The 23908-nt window shown below is 32.0% G+C and overlaps 1 protein-coding gene across 9 annotated transcripts in view; it reads left to right on the top strand.

Annotated features, from left to right (window-relative positions):
* LOC106461032 (serine/threonine-protein kinase Nek10-like) overlaps positions 1-23908 on the top strand; it is a 98483-nt gene that overhangs the window by 51657 nt on the left and 22918 nt on the right. For 6 of the 9 annotated variants that reach the window (XM_022387846.1, XM_022387850.1, XM_022387849.1 and 3 more), the window contains 6 exons: positions 1053-1132; positions 1590-1700; positions 5898-6065; positions 6604-6780; positions 17516-17657; positions 22116-22237. In XM_022387846.1, coding sequence (XP_022243554.1) covers positions 1053-1132; positions 1590-1700; positions 5898-6065; positions 6604-6780; positions 17516-17657; positions 22116-22237 — 800 coding nt within the window. The remainder of the gene's footprint in view (positions 1-1052; positions 1133-1589; positions 1701-5897; positions 6066-6603; positions 6781-17515; positions 17658-22115; positions 22238-23908) is intronic. The other 3 variants (XM_022387848.1, XM_022387851.1, XM_022387847.1) reach the window with 2 other exon arrangements.

Genomic DNA, 23908 nt, shown 5'->3' on the forward strand with positions numbered 1-23908 from the left:
AATGAAATGTAAAAGAGAACTATGAATGAATTGTGAAAGAGAGGATGTGACAGGTGGGTGTGGCAGGAGGGGTTCTGATTTTATATACAATAGCTCTGTAACCAAACAAAATTGAAGGCTATAAAAATTATGGTTTCTCTGAGCAGTAGTCACACTAGTGGAAATTCAGGATTTTTTTAAATATTGCCTTGTAGAAGTAAGAACTTAAAACTTGTATACTATTAAAATATGGATTATTGGCCAATATTTTATGCTATTCTAATTGGTATAACATAAATATAAAGTACTTTAATAAAATTTTGAATGTAAGACACTAAAACCTTCTGTCATGCCCAGTAAAGGATACAAACAAAATGTAATGTTAATAAGATTGGACACTCTTAAATACATTTGAAAGTTAATAGTTAAATGAATGTCTTCAAATAAAAGTAGTTCTAATTGAAAGAAAACCTTTATCAAGTTGAAATTCTTCTTGTGAACAGTGCTTTTGAATCAAAAGACATGACATTTACCAAGTTTCTTTTTACAGTCATTCCAAATATTTGAAAAATAATTAAAGAACTATTGTATTATTGATTGTATTTAGAATTTTATGTTATAGTAAAAAGTGCAGCATATTTATAGAATTAAGATAAAATAAGTTGAAAATATAAACATCAGAAAAACTAAATGTCTCTTAATAAATTTATGTTTTTCACATATAGTTGCTTTCAACAGGAAATTTCAGTATTTACATAGCTCTTGAACTTTAGATGTAAACTTTTCATAACAAAACTGATGGCTTAGTGTCTCACATTATTTCTCACATGTCTAAGAATAAAGTGTTTAAATATCTGACCAAATACTCTATTTTTCAAATTATTTTATACTATTATTAAATACTATTATATAACAGATATATCTAAAATAATTTTATGTAAAAAACATGAGTGTTTCGTGTCTTAATTACTTATAAGTACACCTAACAACGTTTAAGTTGGTTGTGTAATAAGATAGATTGGATAATTGACATTTAATATGATTATTTTTTTATTGTATGTAAAGCCACAAAGAAATGCTTTGTATTTCAGCTATTTGTGCCACTTTGACTGAATTGACTTATGATGACCAGTTATCATGTAAACTTGCTCAGGTACTTTTTGTTTATGTTATTTGTGTTTGTTATTTATCTTATTTTTGTTTGACCAGTTTCTTTGACAGTTTTATTTGCAGGGTTTTTATTCCTTTAATTGACTAACCAAAACATCCTGCAATAATTTGATTTTTTGAGTTTCCTCTGTGATATTTGCTTGATTATTAGGCAAGTTAGATTTCTTTTTTATTGAAATACAGTTTATATTCAGAACTGTTATCAACAGTTATGTTGTTAATTTGACAAGTAGGTTTCTTCTGTTATTTTTTTACTGTTTCATTATTTTTGTATATGTTTGTTTTGTAGTTTCTAGATCAGATCTTTTTGTTTTAATTAGCTGGGCAGTATGTAAATGAGTAACTAAAGACTGTTTTAATTTTACACAGTAGTAAATTTCAATTACTGTGATTTTATTTTGTATTATTTATATTGGATTTGTTTTCATTGGGGGTTATAGGAGGAAGCTGTTTATTTGCTGATACAGCATGTGGTGCCACCTAGTGGTGATATTTTGCCAGACTTAACAGATGAACCCCAAGCTGTACAAGAAGCTTTCAGCAATCTACAGGTATAAAAGCTGATGATAAATTAAAGCATGTATTAGATTTATTGAAAATTTTTATTGAAAAAATGAAGAAAGAAAAAATTACTCAATCTTAATTTTGTTTAACAACCAAAAGGTGAAGAATATTAAAGAAAATTAAAAGACAAACATTAGAAATTATTTTAAAGCAAATGTTTTACATCAGACAAACTTGTTAGGTGTATGCAGCATAAATGTTTTAAATAATTAATTCTGGGAACTTATATACTGTATATGTAACTAGTTAGTTTACTTATTTCTCCATCCTTTAATTTGTAGTAAGTTTAAGAGAATGATTTTAGATATTCATCCTGGGATCAAACCTAATTTAGAAATACTCATTGACATTGCTCTATGTAGTTTTATTCATTCTCTATATTTAATTAGATTATTGAACTGTAAATATGGAAATAATTTTAAATGCTATAGACTGGACTGATTAGGACTGTTAAATGGAGGTGGACAAGTTTCTATAACAGGAGTGAACTCTATATCCACCCATTTGTCTCACTATAGATAGAGCTATTAACAGGCATTTAGGCAGAGTAGTTATGATAAGCAAACAATGGTGAAATGGGCTATTTTGTTGAGAACCTTTCTCCACCCATTTTTTCTCTAGTGAATCACTTGTACACTGATCAACTGTTAAAACATACTTTTTTCATAGTCACTTGTATTTGAAGAAAAACTGAGCTTGTGCTGTGTTTCAGTGTATCATTGGAACTTAAAGCAACACCAGAACTGAGTTGCTTTGGATTGACACCTTAAGTAACTTATACACTTGAGTAAAAATATGGAAATCTAAGTCCAGCTCATACATTTAACACATCATAATCTGAATGGTTTGGATTAACTTGGACTGAAGGAGGAAATTTGCTTGTTTGACACAAGCAGCTTATACTGTCACACTAATGAATAAATAGCATTATTATTTGGTAGTGCTAACTTATAGGTTGTGTTTTTTTAGGCAATATTGATAAACTGGTTTATTTTTAATGCAACACAAATACAGCTGACTGTAACTTTAAACATTTAGTTAAAAAAAGTGCAATAAAGGTTCTTGATTAGGATTATCACTAAATATGTTTGTAAAAACGTGTGATTAGATTTAAATGTAAGTTGGAGTGTTGACAGGAAGTTTATTTTAGTAAACATTAATTTTAGTGGTAAGTTACTATATTTAACAGACAGTTTTGATTTAGGATCATTGAAGTCATCATCATTTATTTACATCTGTTTTTTTTTATTTAACTTATTTGTATCTTCTTGTTTGAATAAAAATGCCAAAATGTATTACAAATATTGAGGATCTTTTAGGAATAAATGTTAAACAACCTGTATTGAGTTGGATTAACTTTAAAATCACACAATACCAACATCATTTACAAAATAATATGCAATAACCGCCCAGTGTGAATCTGGTTTCCAATTTTCTTCCTGTTTCTCCAATGTAGAATTCTGGGCAGTTATTGCATGTTATTTTGTAAATGACGGAACACGGTAAAAAACCGTCCTGTATTTTTCACCATTGCAACTCAAAAAACCATAGTATATCTATTAGAAATACAGTAATTTTAAACAAAGAACCAAACATAAACAAAAGAAAAATCAAGGAATCCAACTTAACTGAACAAAACAACCCTACTCTAAACCAACACCCTGGGGTGCCAAGATATCTCTTCTATGTCTTGCAACAGTATCTGGTCATGTGACCTCTTTGTTCCATACTGTATATATATCTGTGTCAGTGTAAACTACTTGTACCTGATGATGACAAAACTTAGTCGAAACGTTGTACATTTGCTGTTATGTTCAACTTATGTTAAAGTTTTTCTTCATTAACCATTCAAGTCGTCTCTAAGCAATATTAGTCCACAGTTGTTAGATATAATATGACTGGATGTGACAAAATCAACTGTAAAGAAATAAAGATGTTCTAAAACCATTTTAATATAATTTACTCAACTTATTTACTTGCATAGCTTTCAAAAGTGCTCTTATAAACAAAATAAATGTCTCCAATTGACCAACTCAAAGTATAGTCCAATAAACAGTTAACTCAAAGCGTGGACCTTAATTCAACGAAATTTGTCGAGTCTCACAGAAATTAATTTCTTTTGCTAGTTAATTTTTCAAATTGTTGGCAAGTACCTAGCTTTCTTTTATGTTGATTAATAATTGAAGATCAAAATAAGGCAGGGTGTGGCATTGCTCTTGTGAATTTATATTTAGTAGCCCATGTAGCTGCAGCTTGAGACTTTAGTTTTAGCAAGGTAATTTTACACTTTGTTAGCAATTCTATCAAATTATGTTTCAATATTTCACCCTTTCATATCTAGGTACAGCATATTCAGTTAGAGCTTTCAAAATTTAATACAGGTGTTCTTGATATAGTTAGTTAACATCTTAAAAAAAAGTATGTTGAATATCATAAAATTTAGCTTAGATAAAGGATTCACACCACAATGACAACTCTGTAAATAATTGTTCTTGCTTTGCCCTATATTTGTGCCATCACTTCCCATAATTATCACATAACTGTTTTATGGCTAGGAAGTCAAGAGGGCCATATTTTATTTCAAGAAATAAAAAAAATCACCTATTTTAATTTGATTTAAATTAAATATAAGTAAGTTCACGCAACTGTGTTAAAAAACTGTGTATGTATGTATGAATCACATGTTTTTTCCTCATAATTGGTGAAGAAATCTGTTTTCATAGTTTCAACCAGTTTCACCAAGATGTTCTTGAATGATAATCTATGATGTAAACCATATGTATATCTAAAATTGGCTTATTTACTGTAGGTTTGTTTTTTAACAGAATTATTTCTTGCTGTTTTTACTAATTTGTTTATTGACATATTTTCATTTTTCTGTAATCAGCTTTTATGAATTTTCAACAGAATTTAATTAAATAACCCTTAAACTATGAATGTGCTTGTGCATACGGAACAAGGTTATCCCATATTCATCATAGCGTTCTTCTTTTTGTCACACTAGTAGAAGTAACAGACCTTGCAGTGCACTTACATTGAGGAGTAGTACAGTGACTTGTATAATTTAGTGTGAGTTTTGGGTTTACCTTTGAATGAATAATGAGAACTGTCATTGATGTGGGTAGTTTAGATCATGGAATACTGCACCAGGAACTTTTGTTCTTACTTGATAGTGCAGTATATAATTACTTTTGTTTTTGTTTTCATATCATTAAGACATGCTTTTTCTACTCCATCACCCAGAATTCTGTTAATAAAGACCACTAGCAAAGGTACCTGGGAATGTTTAAAAATATTGCTATAAATGGGGTTGTAGAGAATCCCCTCCTCCTAGTATTTTGAGCCCTTGTACACAGTGTTTGTGTGATGTAAAGTTACTCATGCTGTGCATGACATTAAGCATCACTTTCATTTCATGTCAATTTCACATTTTTTCTTACTAACCTCTATACCCTGTTGAGCCCTCATACATGGCATTATAGGGATAAAATTCAAATGGCTGCCAAACTTAAAAACTGTTTTATTTGATTTCTTATCCATTGGAAGAATCCACAGTTCTCTACCAACTTTCAGCACAAAAACTTGTGATTTCCAAACAGACAGTCTTACTTTATATAATACATAGATAGAAGCTGGCCTATATAAGTTAAAACCGCAGTATTTAGTATTGCTGTATGAATTTTTATTCATGCACTTGTGTTTTTCCTTTGCTGTCTGTGTTCAATTTATTATCTGCTTAACTTATTTTAGGATTTGCTGTGAATTGCAGATGGTTGATACTTATCTGTTGAAAACCAGTGTAACCTCAATTAAACATCTAATTTGTATTCTTATAATTGTTCTGTTTAACCTTTGTCAACACAATGTAGTACTACTCCATGTAATATTTTAAATCATATGATGATGTGCTATTATTGTCTGGATATTGTTTATACACTAGTTTTGGACTGTAAAATATTAAAATTTAAGTATTTTGTTTTCTGTGTTTTAAACAACAAGATTTTTCATTTTGTGCATTTATAGAAAACAACATAGAAGTAACAATATGATCACTAACCATAGAATTAGATCTTAATCAAAACTCAATTTGATTTTTATATCTGTTAATGTTATATAACATTAAACAGGAGAAACTTGTAAAACTGCAAATTTCTAAAAATATATTTCACTTGAATATTTTGTAGCTCCTAGCATTGAGAGCAATGAGATTTCTGTTTAGTCTTGAACGAAACAGAAGGTGGTTCCATCGCCTTTTTCCTCCAGCCATATTTGAAACGTTCATTTCTGTAAATCATTACAAACGAGATTTGTCTCTCTATCGTTGTTGTGTTGATCGACTGAACAACATAACAGTAAGTTTTCTTAATCATTTTTTAATTAATGTTTTTAATAAAGTAACCCATTTAAATATATGATAATTGTTGTAAATTTTCATATTCAAAATATTTAATTTGTTTTTACTACATAAAAATTTGTTTTCTAATTTTAATATTTTATTTAGGAAGATGGATAATTCATAAGGTTTTTTTTTATTTCTAAAAAGCTGATCATCACAGATTTTTGTCCTGAAAAGCATGTTCTCCTTATTATTTCTCAAAATACCATTTTGATTGTTTAATTTTTGAAAATCTTTATTTGCATTTAAAGCTTTTTGTGATTTTTTTTTGTTTTCCAAAATCATATTAGTAGATAAGAATGCATGTGATATTTATTTTTAGTGAGCAGACTAAAATGAAATTAATGAGAACTGATAAATCTAACATTATTCTGTATGCCCCAATACATAACTTCCATAAAGAATGGACTTTTACTTTAAATCTTTTTTGATACTTTTCATAGTATCATCTCATTTATAAAGTTATTAAAAAAAACAATGTTATGATAATACAGGCAGAGGAGCTAAAGACTGTAAGCTTAGCTGTAGATAACTTAAATAAGCAACGCTGTCCTCTCTTCAAAGTTGGTGGATACTTGGTTTTAGATCTTCTTGGCTCTGGAGCTTTTGGGAGTGTCTTCAAGGTTCAACCGTCAGAAGAGTCTACAGCTTCTTATTTGGCAGTAAAAGAGGTACGTAAAGGATAAATGTAATGCAAAATAACTTAGTTTAATTGAGTTTAATGGAAATGTATTAGGTCCCCTCATCTATGTTAAAAAAACTTGTTTCATGTTTTGTTTTTTCCACATCAGTGTTAAATTGATCTAATTCTGTTTACAGTTTCTTCCAGTTTACTCAAATTGGTGGTAGACAGTTACTTATGATGTAAACCGTGTGTATATCTGAAGGTCTTATTCAGTTTTTTTTTCTTACAAAAAATTATTTCTCACTGCTATTACAGGTTTGTTTATTCACAGTGATTTTATATACGTTATTTTTTATCTAATTTTCTGAAGAATTACAGTAAATTTTCTAGAAACTTTTCTCAAGCTATGAATATGTTTGTGCATAAAGAACAAGATCAATCAATCTTCACCAATTTTTTCTTTGTTATAATACTCGTTTAAATAAAAGATCTTGGCAAGTTTTCAGTCCCCCCCCCACACACACATTCCAATTTTACTTTCAGTCGTGCAACAAAATCACAGAATTGCAGTTGAAATTTATTTATTAATGGCTGAAATTTTTCAAAATTTAACCATCATAGAAATGTTAATACTTTCAAACACTAAAAATGTATTTCTGATGGATACTTACATCCTGTCACATAATAGCTTTCTTTGATTTGTGCTGACCTATCTATTCTTAGTTTTCAATCACCACTAGCCTTGAGGCTTACATCTGACTTCACATGATTACACATGGTATAGCTGTGTTGTAGCATACAAATGAGCACACAAGAACTCTCCATCAATAGGAGTGCGACACACCCTCCTAGTGCAGCTGACTTGCTCTATACTGTAGATCACACTCATCACTTTAAGATTAGGCAAGAAAAGGCACACCAGAAATGGTGAGGATGAGTGGAAAGTGTGAGAGGAAGTAAGTATCTATCAAAAATGTTTACAGTGTTGGAAAATGTTAACTTCCAATACGATACCTTACCTGTGCTCACATAATAGCTAGAATCCTACATTGAAATGGTGGGGTACCAGTGCAAAATTTACCTAGATGAGATATCTTTGGGAGGCACTCAGAGAGCCCATGGAATATGATACCCTAAAATATAGGGTTACACCTGTGGGAGACCACACCTCGTCTGTACCAGGAGTATACTCTTGGCCTGCAGTGAAGATACTTGTTGCCAAGCCAGGCAGAAAGGACACAAGTACAATTTTAGAAATCGATATACCATATGGTGTAGAGTAGCTAGGGTAAATCAGACTGTACTTGATGTGTCAACTCCAGTCCAAAACCAGACAGTGTCAGGAATTCTTTTGTACAGTCCACAGTAAAAGGAGAGTTCTTACCAACCACATGTGTGAGGACTTAATTTGGCTGGTCCTGTGCCTATCAAACACCAGACTGCAGAAGAACTGATATCCAGACAGTAATAGGAAGAGGAAAACCAGCCAGAGGGGTGAACTGTACTTTGTGGGTCATCTTCAGTCCAAAACTAAGTGGTGTTGGGAATTTTTCATCTATTCTGAGGGAAGAGGAGGGTTCACACTGCTCTACCCTCAACTGAGTGGAAGTGGTCACACTCAGGAGGAAGCCTTTGTGGTCCATCACCCCAGCAGCCAGGAACTGGTAAGTGGTAAGGACTCTCATATTCCACTAGAGGAGGGGAAAAACGAGATGGAGTGTCTGGAGGAACACCACACCTTAAGACCGTGTAATGGATGACACTATTTCAAAAAACAGGCCAGTTCCAGTTTATTCAATTAGGACTGGAGGGATGGGCAGCAATCCTGGCACTGCTTTACTCATGATAGTCCATGAGATGATACAGTCTGCAACAGACCTTACTTATGAAGCAATGTACAATGAGAAACCCTTGAGCAGTCTTGTGGAACACCCCATCTTATGGTATGAGTATTGTAGACCTTAAAGGTTGCACAATGTGGATTTAAAGTTAAGTATACCTGGACTGCATGATCCAGAGATGTAGAGATAGGCCATTGTAAAAGGAAGATATGTAGAAAAAGAACTTGCCCATTCAGAGTCAGTAAGTGTTGTAAAATGGCAATGGGAAGGATTTGATATTCCAAAGAAGAAGAGATGGCCAGGTAATGAAGATAATGTGTGACAGAAGTATGCAGGGCAGCCATATGCCAGCTTACATGAACTCCACCAGTGAATGATGAAGTGAGCAGCCAGACAGAGACTAAGGTGTCAGATTTGGTGAGAGAAGACCTAAAAGAGTTGATGTGAATCTACATTCAATGAAGCATAGGGTGAGTTGCTATAACTATACCTTGAGGTAATGAGAAATATATAGGGGAAATATGTCATTCTATAGAAGAAATAGATGGTAGGGTGAACCATGAAAAGGTACAGTTCAGGCCTAATAACAATGAACAGCATGGATGGGACAGAGAAAAGATCAGGAAAAGAGCAAGAATATAAGTGAGAAATTGGAGTGAATGTGTTTTCCCTTCACAAGCCATAGACATTTTAGGGAGAAAAGCACAAACAGGATAACAAGGAATATAAGAACGAGGGAAAATAATATGGGAAGCATCAATGGCAAACATGTCAGATCTTCTATGGCCACAGGCAAAAAGGAATAAATAGGACTTAAGTGAAAGAAAGTACAAGGAACAAGTGACAAAAGGTGCAAAGAGAGGAAAGGTAAGGGCATGGAGAACAACATTCTGGCCCTAATCAGGAAGGACTGTTGGACAAGAAGGATGAAGGTGGCAAAAAAAAAAAGAGCAAAGAAAGAGCAGGATAGGACAACACATTTTGATAATGGGAAAATCCAAAATTATTAGGTAAAGCTGCCCTGTAGCCAGCAATGGTCAGAAACAATAAGCCATTGATGAACAGCCATCTAAAAATTAAGAAAGATGGGGGGATAGAAGGATGGAAAGTGGAGAATGCATGATTCACAGCCCAACTGGAGAATGTATGCTATTTTCAAGGATAGAAAAGGAGGGAGGAAGAATGAATGGAATGGGAAAGAAGGAAGGTTACACGTGAAAGGAATCTTAAATTTCTCGCAAGGGACCAAATAAAACTTGCATGTAAAGATGGAAAAGACAACACTGTTGGGGAGAGACAGGAGTAAAATTGAAGCAGTAGAGAGCATGATAGAGGAAGAGGAGAAGACTGGATAAGGTTAAATAGAGGAAACCAGGGCTGAGCCAGTAAGTGTGTAGTGAGCAAGGGGTCTCAATTTGGAATGACCGGAAAGGGGAAAGCACACGAGGGAGAAGATGGATAAGAGGGTAGGCATAGAAAAAAATTGGCCATGTTCTGACAGGATGCATCTACAGCAAGAGCTGAGGGATGAGAAACCTGGGACCAGAAAAAGGGAAGTATGGTGTTGAGACAAGTGGCAAAAACCTCAAGAAGAGGAGTGCAAAGATGAGAAGTGACTTCTCCAGGTTGACCAACCAACCCAGACTTGCCATCTCCTGAAGGGGGAGAAGAGGATTGGTGTAGAAGGCTTGTTGGGATGGAGCCAAATGAGAAAAAAACATTGGGAAATCCATCTCTATCATCCCAAGACCTGGAGCAAAAGACCACTGTAGGGTGAGAACAGTCTCCATGGTAAATTGAGGGAGGTTGAGAAATCAACTGAGACATAAAATGACTAAGACTGGATGCCTAGCTACAGATTTTTTGTGAACCACAAAAGATAGAAATAAATCCTGGAAAAGAATAAGAAACCTATCTGATAGTATCTTTATCCATTGGGTCTAACACTGCCATGGATGTTGGCAAGCAGCAAGGTCCCTTGGAGGAGGGAAAGTAATGGGAACAGGAGACAAAGGAGTGGAAGAGAAAAAAACAAAGGGTAAGGCTCTCTAACAGAACTCCCAGTACTTTACAGTTGACCATAAATGGGGAGCAAAGATCCATAAACCTAAGGAAACATAACCCACTGACCTTGAGCCTATAGGATAGTCACTGTAAAGACTGACAGCACTGAAGTCTACAAGCAGTGGGAGGACAGACAGAAACAGTAGAACAAGAAGTGGTGACAGGGAAAGAAGAAGGATGAATGGAGAGAGAGAGGCAAAGGAGGATCATGGGAGACACACAAAAACAGCATGGATAAGGACAAACATTGGTATGTGGCCTCAACATATGACCCCAGAGAAACAATGACTCCAGTAAAATCACACAGGCAGAAGAAAGGAGCCAGACGAAAGCATTTCAGAGAAAAGGGAGACAAAATAACTTAAGTTACAAGGGCATCACTCTCCAACAAACTCTAGCAACAGATCAACCGATTATGAAGGGATTAGTGCAAGGAAGATAAACATGCTACTGAAGAGAAGAAGTGAACAAGCATCTGCCAAAAACCCTGAGAGGAAGTGTGGAATATCATGAAAAGATGATGAATGGAGAAAAAATAATGGAAAAAGGGAGTAGTTTGTGTAAGATGAAAATTGGAAACTTAAGCTTAAGAAAGGATGAACAAAAAATAGAGCATCTGACCTCTAACTTTAAAAAAAAAAGAGTTGAGGAGTTGAAGATAGGCAAATCAGCACAATTTAAAATATATTTAAAAACAGTGGCAAAATGTTGTTTTTAAATTATATACTTTTTTTATCTCATTTTAGATGTTTTTGAATTGTAAATTTTGTAAAGTGTGGGATACCTTCAACATTTATATTTAAATCTGCACAATGTTAGGCCTAGTCATAAGAGGTAACAAAGGAAGGAGGACGAGGCATGAATGCAGCAAAGTAGTGGTTAAGAGAAATTGAAGACAGATTAGCAGATCTGGATAGAAAATAAAAAATAGAAAAAGAAGAAGCAGGCAATGAATTACAAAGAGAAGGAGTGAAACATACTTGAAAAACGTAGTTCTGAAATTATGAAAAATGCTTAAGTAGATTCAAGACAGCATGGGTGTAAGATAAGACAAAGGTAGATAGGTAGTGAGGAAAAACCAGGAAAATCCTATCTGTCACAAATGAGAAACATAAGTGGAAGTACTTCAGGTACAAAAGAAGGCACAGACTACATGAACTATACTTTCACTTGAAAAATGCCTAACTCTGAAAAGTTCACGAGTGAAAAAAAAGATCTTGTTACATGCAAGTGCCAAATCAATAAGTGATGGGTGTGATTTACAGAATAAAGGGAGTCAGCTGTGCTAGGAGGGGGTGTTGCACTTCTATTGGTGGAGGGTTGTTGTATTCTCATTTGCATGCTACAATGCAGCTATACTACATGTAATCACATGACCTTAGGTGAAACATCAAATCCAGTTGTGAGTGAAAATTGTGAATATAGAGGGCAGTACAAATCTTGGAAAGCTATTATGTGAGAATAGGTAAGGTACATTGGAATTCACTTTTCTTGCTTTTACTTGGGCAAAATTGCTTGCTTCAATTTTTTCTTCACTTTTATGCTTGATTAAACTTCTTGCCTGTTCAAACAATCTTATTTGTTTCATAGTTGATCTTAAATAACTTTTAATCAATTTCAATTTGAAAAATCTTTCTCCACAAGCAATAGTGATGAAAAAAGTCAGCAGAATAAATGTATGACAAAGATGTTGAGAAATGCCAATGCTAATCTGTTCTTGCAAATAAAAATCTAATACACTTTCCAAAGCCATTTTAGAACCTGTAATTCATCCCATAATTCTGCTGCACTGACATCAGTTGCTTTGCTATTTGACGAATCAGTTTGGAGTTCCATATTTATCTAAGCAAATCCCATGAGCTTATTATAAAATATGTTAGCAATGCAGTACAGTAAAGATAGATTTATATGAAAACTAGATCACCTTTTTTGTAAGCAGGTTGTTGTTGTTTTTTTTGGAAAAAAAAATCCATTTGTTTTTGATTCTTCTACAAGCTGCATTGCACCCATCAATGCTTTTGCAAAGGAATTTTTTTTAGTTGTGGAATATCTTGAGATGTGTCAAGATCACTGCCTTTTACAGATTGATCTAAAAGTACGTCATGTCATATAAAGAAATAATCATCTCTAGATTTGTAACTTAGCAACTTGATAACAATTGCTTTTCTTTGGAATGTGACCTTACTGGCTCATGTGATAGTGCTGACTTCTGAAATAGACACCAGAGTATTCTGTACTTCTTCCATCTGGTATCAAAGTGCACAAACAGCATGTTTTACATTTTATGTTACTCAGTTGCTTCAGAAGTACCTGGGAAATATGTTAAAGTAATCTGAATATCTATATATAAAGATAAAGCCATCGGTCTGTCATGCCAATATCTTGGCTGTTGCAGTACTGATCGACACACACAACTTGCATGAAACGATGACACTTTCTGCAGCGACAAGCATGTTTGCTTTTTTTTTAAGTTCTTCCAGCCATATATACATAAAATGGATGATGTACTATTTTGGGCATATAATTAGATTTGAGAGTAGGTTGATAGAGATCGTGATGAGTAATAAAATTGGGTATATGTATGCCCCACACTTGGTATTGCTGCTGCACAAACATTATAATCATTAACTGAAATTCCCTATTATGTTTGCTTGGTTGTCAAGGAGACACATTGATGCAACATCACCAAATTTTGTCCAGTCAGAACCCTTGGCTACAACTCTATAATAATCCAAATGTTTTACCCATCACACATTTCAGTTTTGAAGAAGCCCAAACTAAAGTGTGCTTTTTCAGCTCAGCAGGCTAACAAAGCCAAATCCAGGAAGACAATCCAAAGAAAAGACCCTGAAATTCATAATAAAATTTGCTGCCTTAACCATCACAATTAATAATTTACAGGGCCATACAGTTCCAAGTAGGAATATGTCATTAAGAATCAGTTTTTGTGCATGTTTCAATCTATAAGGAATTATCAAGAAGAACATTTGTACATAAAAGCATACAGAAATCAAAATGCTAATGAAGCAATACTTAAAGGGGATGACCAAATATACATAACAGATGTTGTTTTCATGAAATACCATAAATAGGTTAGTCATTCTGCATACATATATTGTTACTAGCTTATAATTAATTTTAGAACAAATTCATAAAACATTTATTTAGATATGATTTTGAGAAGAAAAATTAATCATTATTTCCCATCATATGATGAGTATTCAGCTTGCATTTTCTAAGTATGAATTGAAGCAGAACAGCTGATGTTATATGCTTTGAACTTAGTCAAAGAAGGTCATTTCCCAAATTCAACAGTTGGCTGCACCATTAAGCATAAGATTCAAAGCGTATTAATTTGTATTGAAGAAAAAAGCTCTTGGATATAAGTTTCTCATTTTTTTAAGTCTGGTGTTTTTACTTTCATATTTGCTTCAATCATATAAGCACTGTTTGTGCATTTCAGTGCAAAAATATGAGGAAAAATTTATTGATACGATCCATCTGCTGTCATAGATGCTTCAGTTACTGTGACAACCAAATGATCATTGTCATCTGTCCTGTGTGTCTTATGTCAGGAGAACACTCAAGTGATATTTTGTATTTTTAGCAGCAGGAAATTTATGAGCTTGGATCTTGTTGATAGCAGTTGAATCAGCTCCTTATAGTATCCTTTCCCGTTTAATGCTTATGGACTTCTTATATGGTAATTCTTCTGAGGTATTCTTTCCCATTATGGATGTGAAAATATTCTCACAACTTTTATAAAGCACAATACAGTGAATCTTCAATAGTCTGGACATCAGAAATCAGGATTATGCACAATCTGGATGAATTTTCATATAGACAAATCTTCACAATTGGAAATTTAACTAATAATCTATATATTTTCATTCCAAATCCAAATTGTTATTTCTTATCACAAACATGCACTTTCTGTAGACAAAGGATTTAGTAATCCATACAAGATTCTATGAGAGTTAAGTAGAAATACATCAAAGCAAGAAATGAGGTGATAATTATTGACCTAAAACACTTGTGCTAATTAATGTGTACCAGTTTTTCTGAGAATGATTTTTTACTTGCATTTGGTTACCTGCTATCCATGCAAGATACAGGTGGAATAAGAAAGTCTGTATTATGTTAGAGTGACCAGAGGATTTGAACAGAAAGATGTATTCAAAGAAGAGAAAAATCATTCTCCCTGTGGATGCTGCTACTAGTCATACTGTACCACTTGCCACCATACATCACATCAGTGACACAGCCTATAGATGTTGTTATAATCAGATCATTCAATGCTCACTACTAATCTCAGCTGATTAAAAAATATGTTGAATGTACTGGCAATAATGATCAACAAGCTGTAAATGTCTGTGAGGCCTTACAAGTGGTGGGTTTTGACTGGTCCAGTATTACCTTGGAAACTATCAAAAATTGCTACAATTATATTAAGATTTTGCCACACAGCAAAACTGTTGAGCCTGTTGAGATGTTGGAACTCTTTAATGATATTGCTTATGGAATTCATACCTTAACCTTGAATACTAATGATGTTATGTCAACTCAGTAGAACCAACTGGTCAAGAGTTGGCAGGTGAAGACATCATTTCTATCATTTGTCATCAAGGGTGTGATGGAAGTGAATCTTACTCTGTATTTTGCATCCTGTAAGTAACTATGTAGATGATTTGAACAAAATGATGTTTTATGGCACTTTGATTATACAATTTGTGTAATTATTGATGAGATACAGAATAGTGAAATGATATTTATTTTATTGTATGTACAGCTGTTTTTTGTTTACAATTTGCATGCTTACCACCCTTATTACTTTCAACCCTTATATTTATTAATCAATAAAGCGTACTATTATTAGTATTATTTGTATTCAAAGTGACTAATTTGACAACCTGGACATCTTTAGAATGCAGACAGATTAGTTCGTTAAAAAAATGTTTCAGTGTATTTTGAGTTCTATGAACTCTTATTAAGGCACTAAGTTTTTTATGTACAGCTTGCCAGTGCTTAATCTATTGTTTAATGAGGTTCAGATTTTTCATTTTGATTGTATAGTTAATTTTCAGTAGAGAGGGTTTAATTCTTTCCACTGTTGAAATGCCTCCAGATGATTTGCTGGATTTTCATTTCAGCTTAAAAGTGCTTACGGATTTTTCTAGTGCTTTGCTTTATTTGATGATGGTGAAAAGTTAGATGTACCAAAATTCTTGCAGCAAAAGCTAGATGCTGAATTCTCTATGACCAGATACTGAACCTTAGTATTTTCTTTATGAAAGGCAAATGTCTGGACATGTACTGGACTTGTTTTGACCAACAACTTTCACAAGTTTGAGTCAATTTTTTTACCATTTAACTGGATTATCCTAATTATATATACGTTTTTTTATTTCTGTCTGTTTTTCGTCTTTAGAAGTGTCTTTGAGAAGATGTAGTTTTTTCAGTTTCTGACAGTGTGACAAGAATTCATAGCACTGTTCTTTTCACTAATTTCAGCATTGGTAACTTATTGACTAATTTTAGTGGGAGTCTCTTAACTTTCTTTTACTTGTCGTATTGCAAGAACTTGAGAATAACACCCTTTTGATTTTCCAAACCTTCATCTTTTTCTGCTTTTCTTTTCCAGTATTGAACATCAGAGTAGATTGTGCCTACCTACAGCCATTTTTTTCTCAAGTTCACTTTTTAATCACTTTTGAGTCATCATAGTTTTAACTATCCTTTCTTTAACTTTTTATTACATAAACTTTTAGAAATTTAAAACTAATTTTCTAAAAGTATTTTTAGTTTTCAAACTTTCTGAGAAAGAACTTGAAGTTCACTGATCTTGAGGCTCACTTATATATCACAGTGGCCTAATTTTCACATTTTTTGGAAATTTGTTATATATTTTTAAATTTTTTGTTTTGTATGCTTCCTGAAAAAATTTAATTTCTACTGTATAAGGAGGGTAACTGAATGCTTTGCTCTTGCACCTCCATTGACTACCAACACCTGGAGCAGAGATTCCCCATAAGGGAGAACGTAACAAAAAAGGTGATGTTATGAACACTAGCAGAAATGCCACCCTGCATGAGGAGTAATATAGGTCACTGAGTCACTTTTAGGGTTTTTTTCAAACTTTATTAATAAATGGATCATTCTCTATGTTGCGTGAACTGGACCTTGTATTTGTTTCTAAGTTTATAGGTGTTTCTCATTATTGAGCACTAGGGATTAAAATAGGACCTTGTCAGATAAATTTTCTATCTTATATACATTAGATACATTTATTAATAAAGTGTACTCATAATATTAAATCTATGAATTAGCAGTCAATTCTGTTTTTTGTTTTTTTTATAGTTAACTAGGTAAAGTTTTTAAGAGATCTTGTAAAATGTTGGTTACATAATTAAGTCAAATACACCATAAAATTTGAGAGCTAAATATGAAATCAATATATTATGCCAGTAAAACTATGAATAAAATCAACAGCTGGACCATTTGAGGTTTTTTTCAGTAATTTAATATAGTTTCAGGTTTAATAAAATTTTTATTCATTATCACTGTTGCATTATTTCCTTTTTTATCTAGGTTTTTCTACTTGTCTCATTCACACATCATAATATCCATTGTATTAAATAAACTTCAATGAAACTGCTACCAAATTTTTTGTATCTCCATATAGGTTCCTACTTATGGTTCTGTGAGACAGGTTTTTTCTGTCAAAATATGAAAATTAATTTTAATACTAGAGCTTAGATCAGGACATCAGGCTAAGAAAGACTGCTGTAAGCCACATGTTCCTCATCAATCTAGCTGTTATTATAAGTTTGACTTGTCAAAATACAAAGTTTTACACCTTTATTCATGTCATTGTAGGTTAGTCTACATCATCCCTGGCTAGGAAGAGCATTAACTGAAAATTCAGCCAGTGTAGGAGAGATAGTCAGTGAGGTGAACATAGCTCGGGAACAGTTGCGTCATCCAAACATCGTACAGTATCAGAAAGTTTTCATTGAAAGCAAGTTTTCTTAATTTTCTTTGTTATTTTTTATTTAACCCTAGTGTTATTTAAGACATAACCTAAATGAAAATTTTTCAACAAGAAATGTATAACAATAATTTGTTCACATTGTTTCTACTTTAAAAAAAGTGTCTGCATAAAAAGTCTTGTTACTTGTTTTATTTATAACTAATGTATTCACCTTTTGAAAATAAAAGCTTGAAATTTACGAATGATGTTAATAAATTACAATATAGCATATTATGAAGGAGTTGCTCTTATAAGAAATGACTTTGTCATTTGTTGACTGTAAAGAACAGAACTGTGTTATGCTTCTCAAAGTTTTTTTACATGAGAATAAATTTTAAACAAGTAAGAAAGAAAGAGTTCCATGGACTCATTAATATAACACTTTATTTTTGTAGCTTAGGATATTAGTAGTTATTTAATAGATATATTTAACCCTTGAATTGTGAGTTGATCTACAGAAATGTCTAGGTTTGGTGGCAACTTTGAAAAAGAAGAAACCTCCTAGACCACTTTTTCGTATATAACTTTGCATAAGTTTAGGTTCAATCTCTTGCTTCCAAAAATCTAGTAAAAGTCCTAAAACAATGTTTTGGAGTTGATGAAAATCTTCCCAAAGCAAGGCAACTTTTGCTCAAGTTCATTCAATTTTAACCTTTATTTGCATTGTATGAATGGTTTTCAACATTTTCATGAAACCTAAGACACTGCCCACTTAGTAGAAACAACAGTAAATGTACTTCAGCTAGATTTTATCATTTTAATTGGTCGATCAATCATATCTAAGTCTGTAAATCACATAATCTAACACAGTGAGAAGAACAAACTGCCTTATTCTTACTGTTCCTTCTGCTTCATGGTTCTTTTGTCACTTTTCATTGGATTAATATTTTTGAACTTTCTTTCTTTCTGATCACTTTAACTTCAACAGAACCCCATTGTAACAGAATCCACAACATTTGCATTTCATCTAAACATCACATCTTCCAATATTGTACTTGCAACAGAGAATAGGGTAAATATAATGCTTGAGCATTCTCCCAGTGTATATTTATCAGTTTAGTTTAGTACTGGAAGCGTGTCTTCTGTAGGTAAATCACTTTAAGAATTGTTAACCTGATGATGATGACCTAAGGAAGTTGAAACATTGTTACTTGTATTGCAACAGAGAATAGGGTAAATATGATGCTTGAGCATTCTCCCAGTGCATATTTATCAGTTTAGTTTAGTACTGGAAGCGTGTCTTCTGTAGGTAAATCACTTTAAGAATTGTTAACCTGATGATGACCTAAGGAAGTTGAAACATTGTTATTTGTATTGCGTTTCTAAATAAAAGTTTTGTAATACCCATATCAACCATTTCTGCTATATATTTATGTATTTTAACATTTTCATGTCATGTTACTAACTTATTTTTGAACTAAAACAATAGCAAAAATTTGTTTCACTAAATCTTATGAATTTTTTGTATTTGATTTTTTCAAGGATATTGTCTGTATATTTGATATAACATTTTAGTTTTGTCTAAGAAAGCATTGATATTTTACTAAAACATTAATTCATCTGTAGTTGATAAATTAAATATTCTTCTTTTATCAGTAGTGTAACATATACAGAAATTACATTTTTAGAATTAAAAATTTTTAACAATGTAAATGTTTAGCTTGAAAAAACCATGTTGTCTTTATATCTTGCATTTAATGTTTTATTTTAGTTTAAAGTACAAAATAAATAATAAAAATATCATATAATTTGGTTAATTTGGGTTTTCTTAACAGGACAGTGAAGCTCAAATTTGAAAAATTAATGTTAACTTTAAAATTTAGGTATATATTGTAAGGTTTTGAATTATAAGAATTCGATGACAGGTTTATCAATGCAAAGTTTCCAAAAGATAGTTTGCTTACAGATTGTTTGAGAAGTGTGAAGTTGAACCATAGTTAATGCCAAGATTAAAATCTGTTCATTTCCACTTTTATGTGGTATAATTTTATTTAATTAGAAACAGAAATCAAGTTAGATATGACATCTTACCTCTGCTTAGACTGTAACTGTTTCCCTTCATTTTTAAAAGAATTACACTTCTTACTCCTTACTCCCTCACATTTACTAATTGCAGTTTTTTAGCCTCTTGCATTGTATTTGTCTAAGAAGATTTACATTATTTATCATGTTTCTCAGGTTTTCCATTCAATTTTTTTGAAAGCTTCTTTTTTTTCTGAATTGTGCTTGTATTTGACTTTCACACTACTTATCCAACTTTATATTATCACATTTTGTTTTTAACTTTAATAGATATATTCCCATTTTCTATTGTATATCGGGATTTTGACAATATATTTAACTTTGTTACACTTCATTTTCGTCCATTTTAGTTTTGTTTTCCTTATTATACATGGCTTTTAAAAACATTTGTTTTGTGATAAATTGTTTAATTAAGGAACATTGTTTTTAAAGACCTTTATATTTCAGTTAAATTTTTTGACTTATCTAGCCATATTAGCTTTATTTATGAGTGAGTCTTTTTTTTACCAAGTATGCATACTGTTTGTTTTTTAAAATGTTACTACTTAATGTTTTTAATGTTTCTCCTTTAATTTGTTGGACATTGATTTTTAGTCAGAGATTGGACTTCTTTCTATATGAATATGGCTTTAATAAAAGAACATAATATTGTGTACAGCAATTAGTGAAAAAAAAAAAACACCACAGTAAACAGAACAAACTGTCAGAAGTCTGATATCAGAGAAACTAGTTTAGACACATTCACGTGTCCTCTTCAGTCTCATGTTGTCTTCTGAGGTGTGAGACTGAAGAGAATGCACAAGTGTGTTGAAACTAGTTTCTTTGTCATCAGACTTCTGACAGTTTGTTCCATTTACTGTGGTTTTTTTCACGAATATGGCTATCTTTTTTGGTATAATTTTTGTAAAGTATTTAGTAGATAAAAATGGTAACTAGATATTCTGGCTTGACTTCATTTTGTTTATTTTCTGATTTTAACATTTACTGAATTTTTCATTTTAATTGTAATCATCAGAATCTCCTGTATATGTTAAACTAACTTGTTGGTATTTTTATTGAACAAATGTTCTCTCAATAGTATTGACCTGCATTATTGTATAGGCCCATTTTTTGGATGAAATTGAACTCTCCTATAGCAATGTAAATGTATTTCCACATCTCAGATGGTTAAAATCTTGCTTCTGATTTTAGTTTGTCTGGTTAACATTATTTATCTTTTGTATGTTCTGAGTTGGTTGTTACTTTAATTTGGAAACACTAAATTTCATCCTCCAGAGTGTAACTCGAAATCATAAGGAAATTCAGTTAGGACTATACTAAGTGTTCATGTAAGAAATAGCTGTTTTACATGCATGCAGTATTTGTCTGTGATAGTTCACATACAAAAATCAATATCCTGAACAGTTGAGCAGTTATTAACCCAGCATATATTATCATATGTTCTTAAAAACACTGATTCATAAATTGTATGAGAAACTGGAATTGCTGTAATATTAGTGTAAGTCTAATCAAGTCTGTCAGACTCAAAGGTAGGACCAGAATTTGTGACCATATCACTGGATTTCATAATTAGTTAGTTTCATGACATCGATGCAAGCTTTTCCAGTAATGAGAAAGCTAAGTCAAGAGTAACAAGCCTGAGACTATATCTAATCTTGAAATATAACTTGGAAATATGTTTCCTCTTCCTTTCTCCATTGTGAGTGATGACTATTTATGTACCCATATATAAATAGATGAGGAGTGAAGGACACCTCCATACGTGTTTCTTAAATCATCCAGCATGTTGATTTAAGGCTAGATCCAGTTTATTGATGTGAAGATAATCATTACATGGACTGCCTCTCACAATTTGTTCTTTCTTCACTGGGACATCACTCCTGATCACATAATTCCTCTAAACTACCCATCACTATTTTGTAGATCTAATATGAATTACCACATCTGTTTTCTCTCCCCACATAAGAGATTCCAACCTAAAGTTGTATTAGATATATCTTATTTTATGTTGGCTAATTGGCTAGAGAGGAAAAATGTGGAAAGATGTTTTTGAAGTAAAACCATTATTAAATTAAAAGTTGTGATAGGCTTAGGGATTCTAATAATAAGAAGCCTGGTCATCTGTAAATTGTGCAAAACTTCTTTCCAAGAATAAAATTGTTTGAGATTAGGAAAGTATCATTAACATTTATTGTTTAAAGTTTAATATTGTTAATTCATTTTACAACATAAAAAAGACTTAAATTACCAACAAAAATAGTTTTAGCAAATTTGCTATATAATTTTGTCATAGTTGATCACCACTAAGATATACTTACATGGATTAATGATTTTTATTGTATAGATTCTCTAAATGTATGCCAGACTTTAAAATGTGAGTTTCTGTAAAAATGTACGAGTTCACTGGTTTATTATTGTTTTCAGATGAAAAGCTTTACATTGTCATGGATTTGATTGAAGGCTTGTCTTTGAATGAGGTCATTAATTCTATGAAAGAAAAAGAAGAGACATTTCTGGAAGAGAGAATTTGGAAGGTACTCATTCAGGTCAGTTAATGTTGAAAATGGACTCTAGGGAAGAAACTTCTCATATTTGACCACGATAACCATTTGTTATTTTCTAATCTAATTAAATTAGTAATGAAAGTTCTTACTTGTGGCCAGGATCTCTTATTTTATGTTATATAATTTCTTCTTCATCATTATGGCCAATTGCTATATAAGAAGTAGTACTATTATTGAAAAATTGCTATAATTGAAATGTTGGAAGTCAGTTGTATTTGGAATTCTTAGGTTGCCATGACTTGATAAAAGCATTGCTAGGGCCTGGCAATTAAGGCACTTGACTCACAATCTGTGGGCTACAGGATCAAAACCCATTGCCATACATGCTCACCCCTTTCAGCCATGGGGGCATTATAATGTGATGATCAATCCCACTCTTTTTTGGTAAAGAGTAACCCAAAAGGTATTAGTGAGTGGTGTTGTCTGTCTGCTTTTTCACTAGTCTGTCTTTTCAAAATTAGGGATGGCTAGCCCAGATAGCTCTTCAGTAGCCTTACAGAAAATTCAACAAACAAACAAAAGAAAAAAAAATTAAAATATTTTGAGTATTGAACACTTAGCAATTAACTTCACTGTGTACATAAATATGTGGAAGCATGTAGTACTGTCATGGTATTAAGCCACAACCTGAATATTAAATCAATAATATAATGTTAATATAATGGTTAATTAATTTTTAAGAAATGCAATAATAAGCATAATATTTATGAAAATCTTTAAATTTTTATCCTAACAATTTAGCCCTTTCGAGATGGGTCACAGGTGAAAGGCCATGTCATCTTTTTTGTTGACTCGCATTCAAAATTTTATTGAACTACTATTTAATGAATTTATGTCAATAAGTTTGGTATCAAACTGTAGATTATAATTCAAATTTTAGAACTGTACATTACTCAATTTGTTAATTTGAAAGTAAATATTAAAAACACAAATAAACATTGATTTTTGTGTGTCATTTGGTATGTTGTGAAGTCAAAATACTAAGTCTATAGTTTCATACAAATTAGAAACTTAAATTACAGACATTGACAAGCTAGAATATAAAATAAGAAGGTCTTATCTTTTCTATTTGCTGAGATATTGCTCACGTAATAAATCAAACACAGTGGCACCCTGCTCACCTCTTTCAATTTTTGGAAATGCTCCCTTATATATACTTACTTCTATATATGACATGAATAACCAATTGGATGCTCAGGATGTCCCCATTGTGGTTTTCTCAGCCTTTCTTTTGTTCCTTTCACCATTTCTTTTGAACCAAGATTTCAATGAGGTAGGTTGTGTCTTTAGTCTGCTCAAAATTTTTTATTTTTTTTAGACCCAAATAAAGCTTAGTTACTAAGCTTGATAAATTATAGTACAATTCTATGGTATTGATGTAGTAATTTATGATTTTTTAGTCATTCAAATGTATATATAAAAAACCTAAAAAAAATATTTTGTTTCATATCCTCCACGTTCAAAACTTTTAAAGCCTTTAAGTTTTTTTCTTAATAAATGTTTGATAACTATCCAGACATTATGAAGATTTTGCTTGTGAAATTTCAAAATTTTCTGATGAATAAAAGTATTTTTAATCTTAAAATTAAAATTACATTGCATGATAGATAGGGAAGATGTGAAGAGAAAAATAAGGCATGAAAGAAATATTAA

Source organism: Limulus polyphemus, unplaced genomic scaffold, assembly GCF_000517525.1.
Source record: "Limulus polyphemus unplaced genomic scaffold, Limulus_polyphemus-2.1.2 Scaffold884, whole genome shotgun sequence".
Classification (NCBI taxonomy): domain Eukaryota; kingdom Metazoa; phylum Arthropoda; class Merostomata; order Xiphosura; family Limulidae; genus Limulus; species Limulus polyphemus.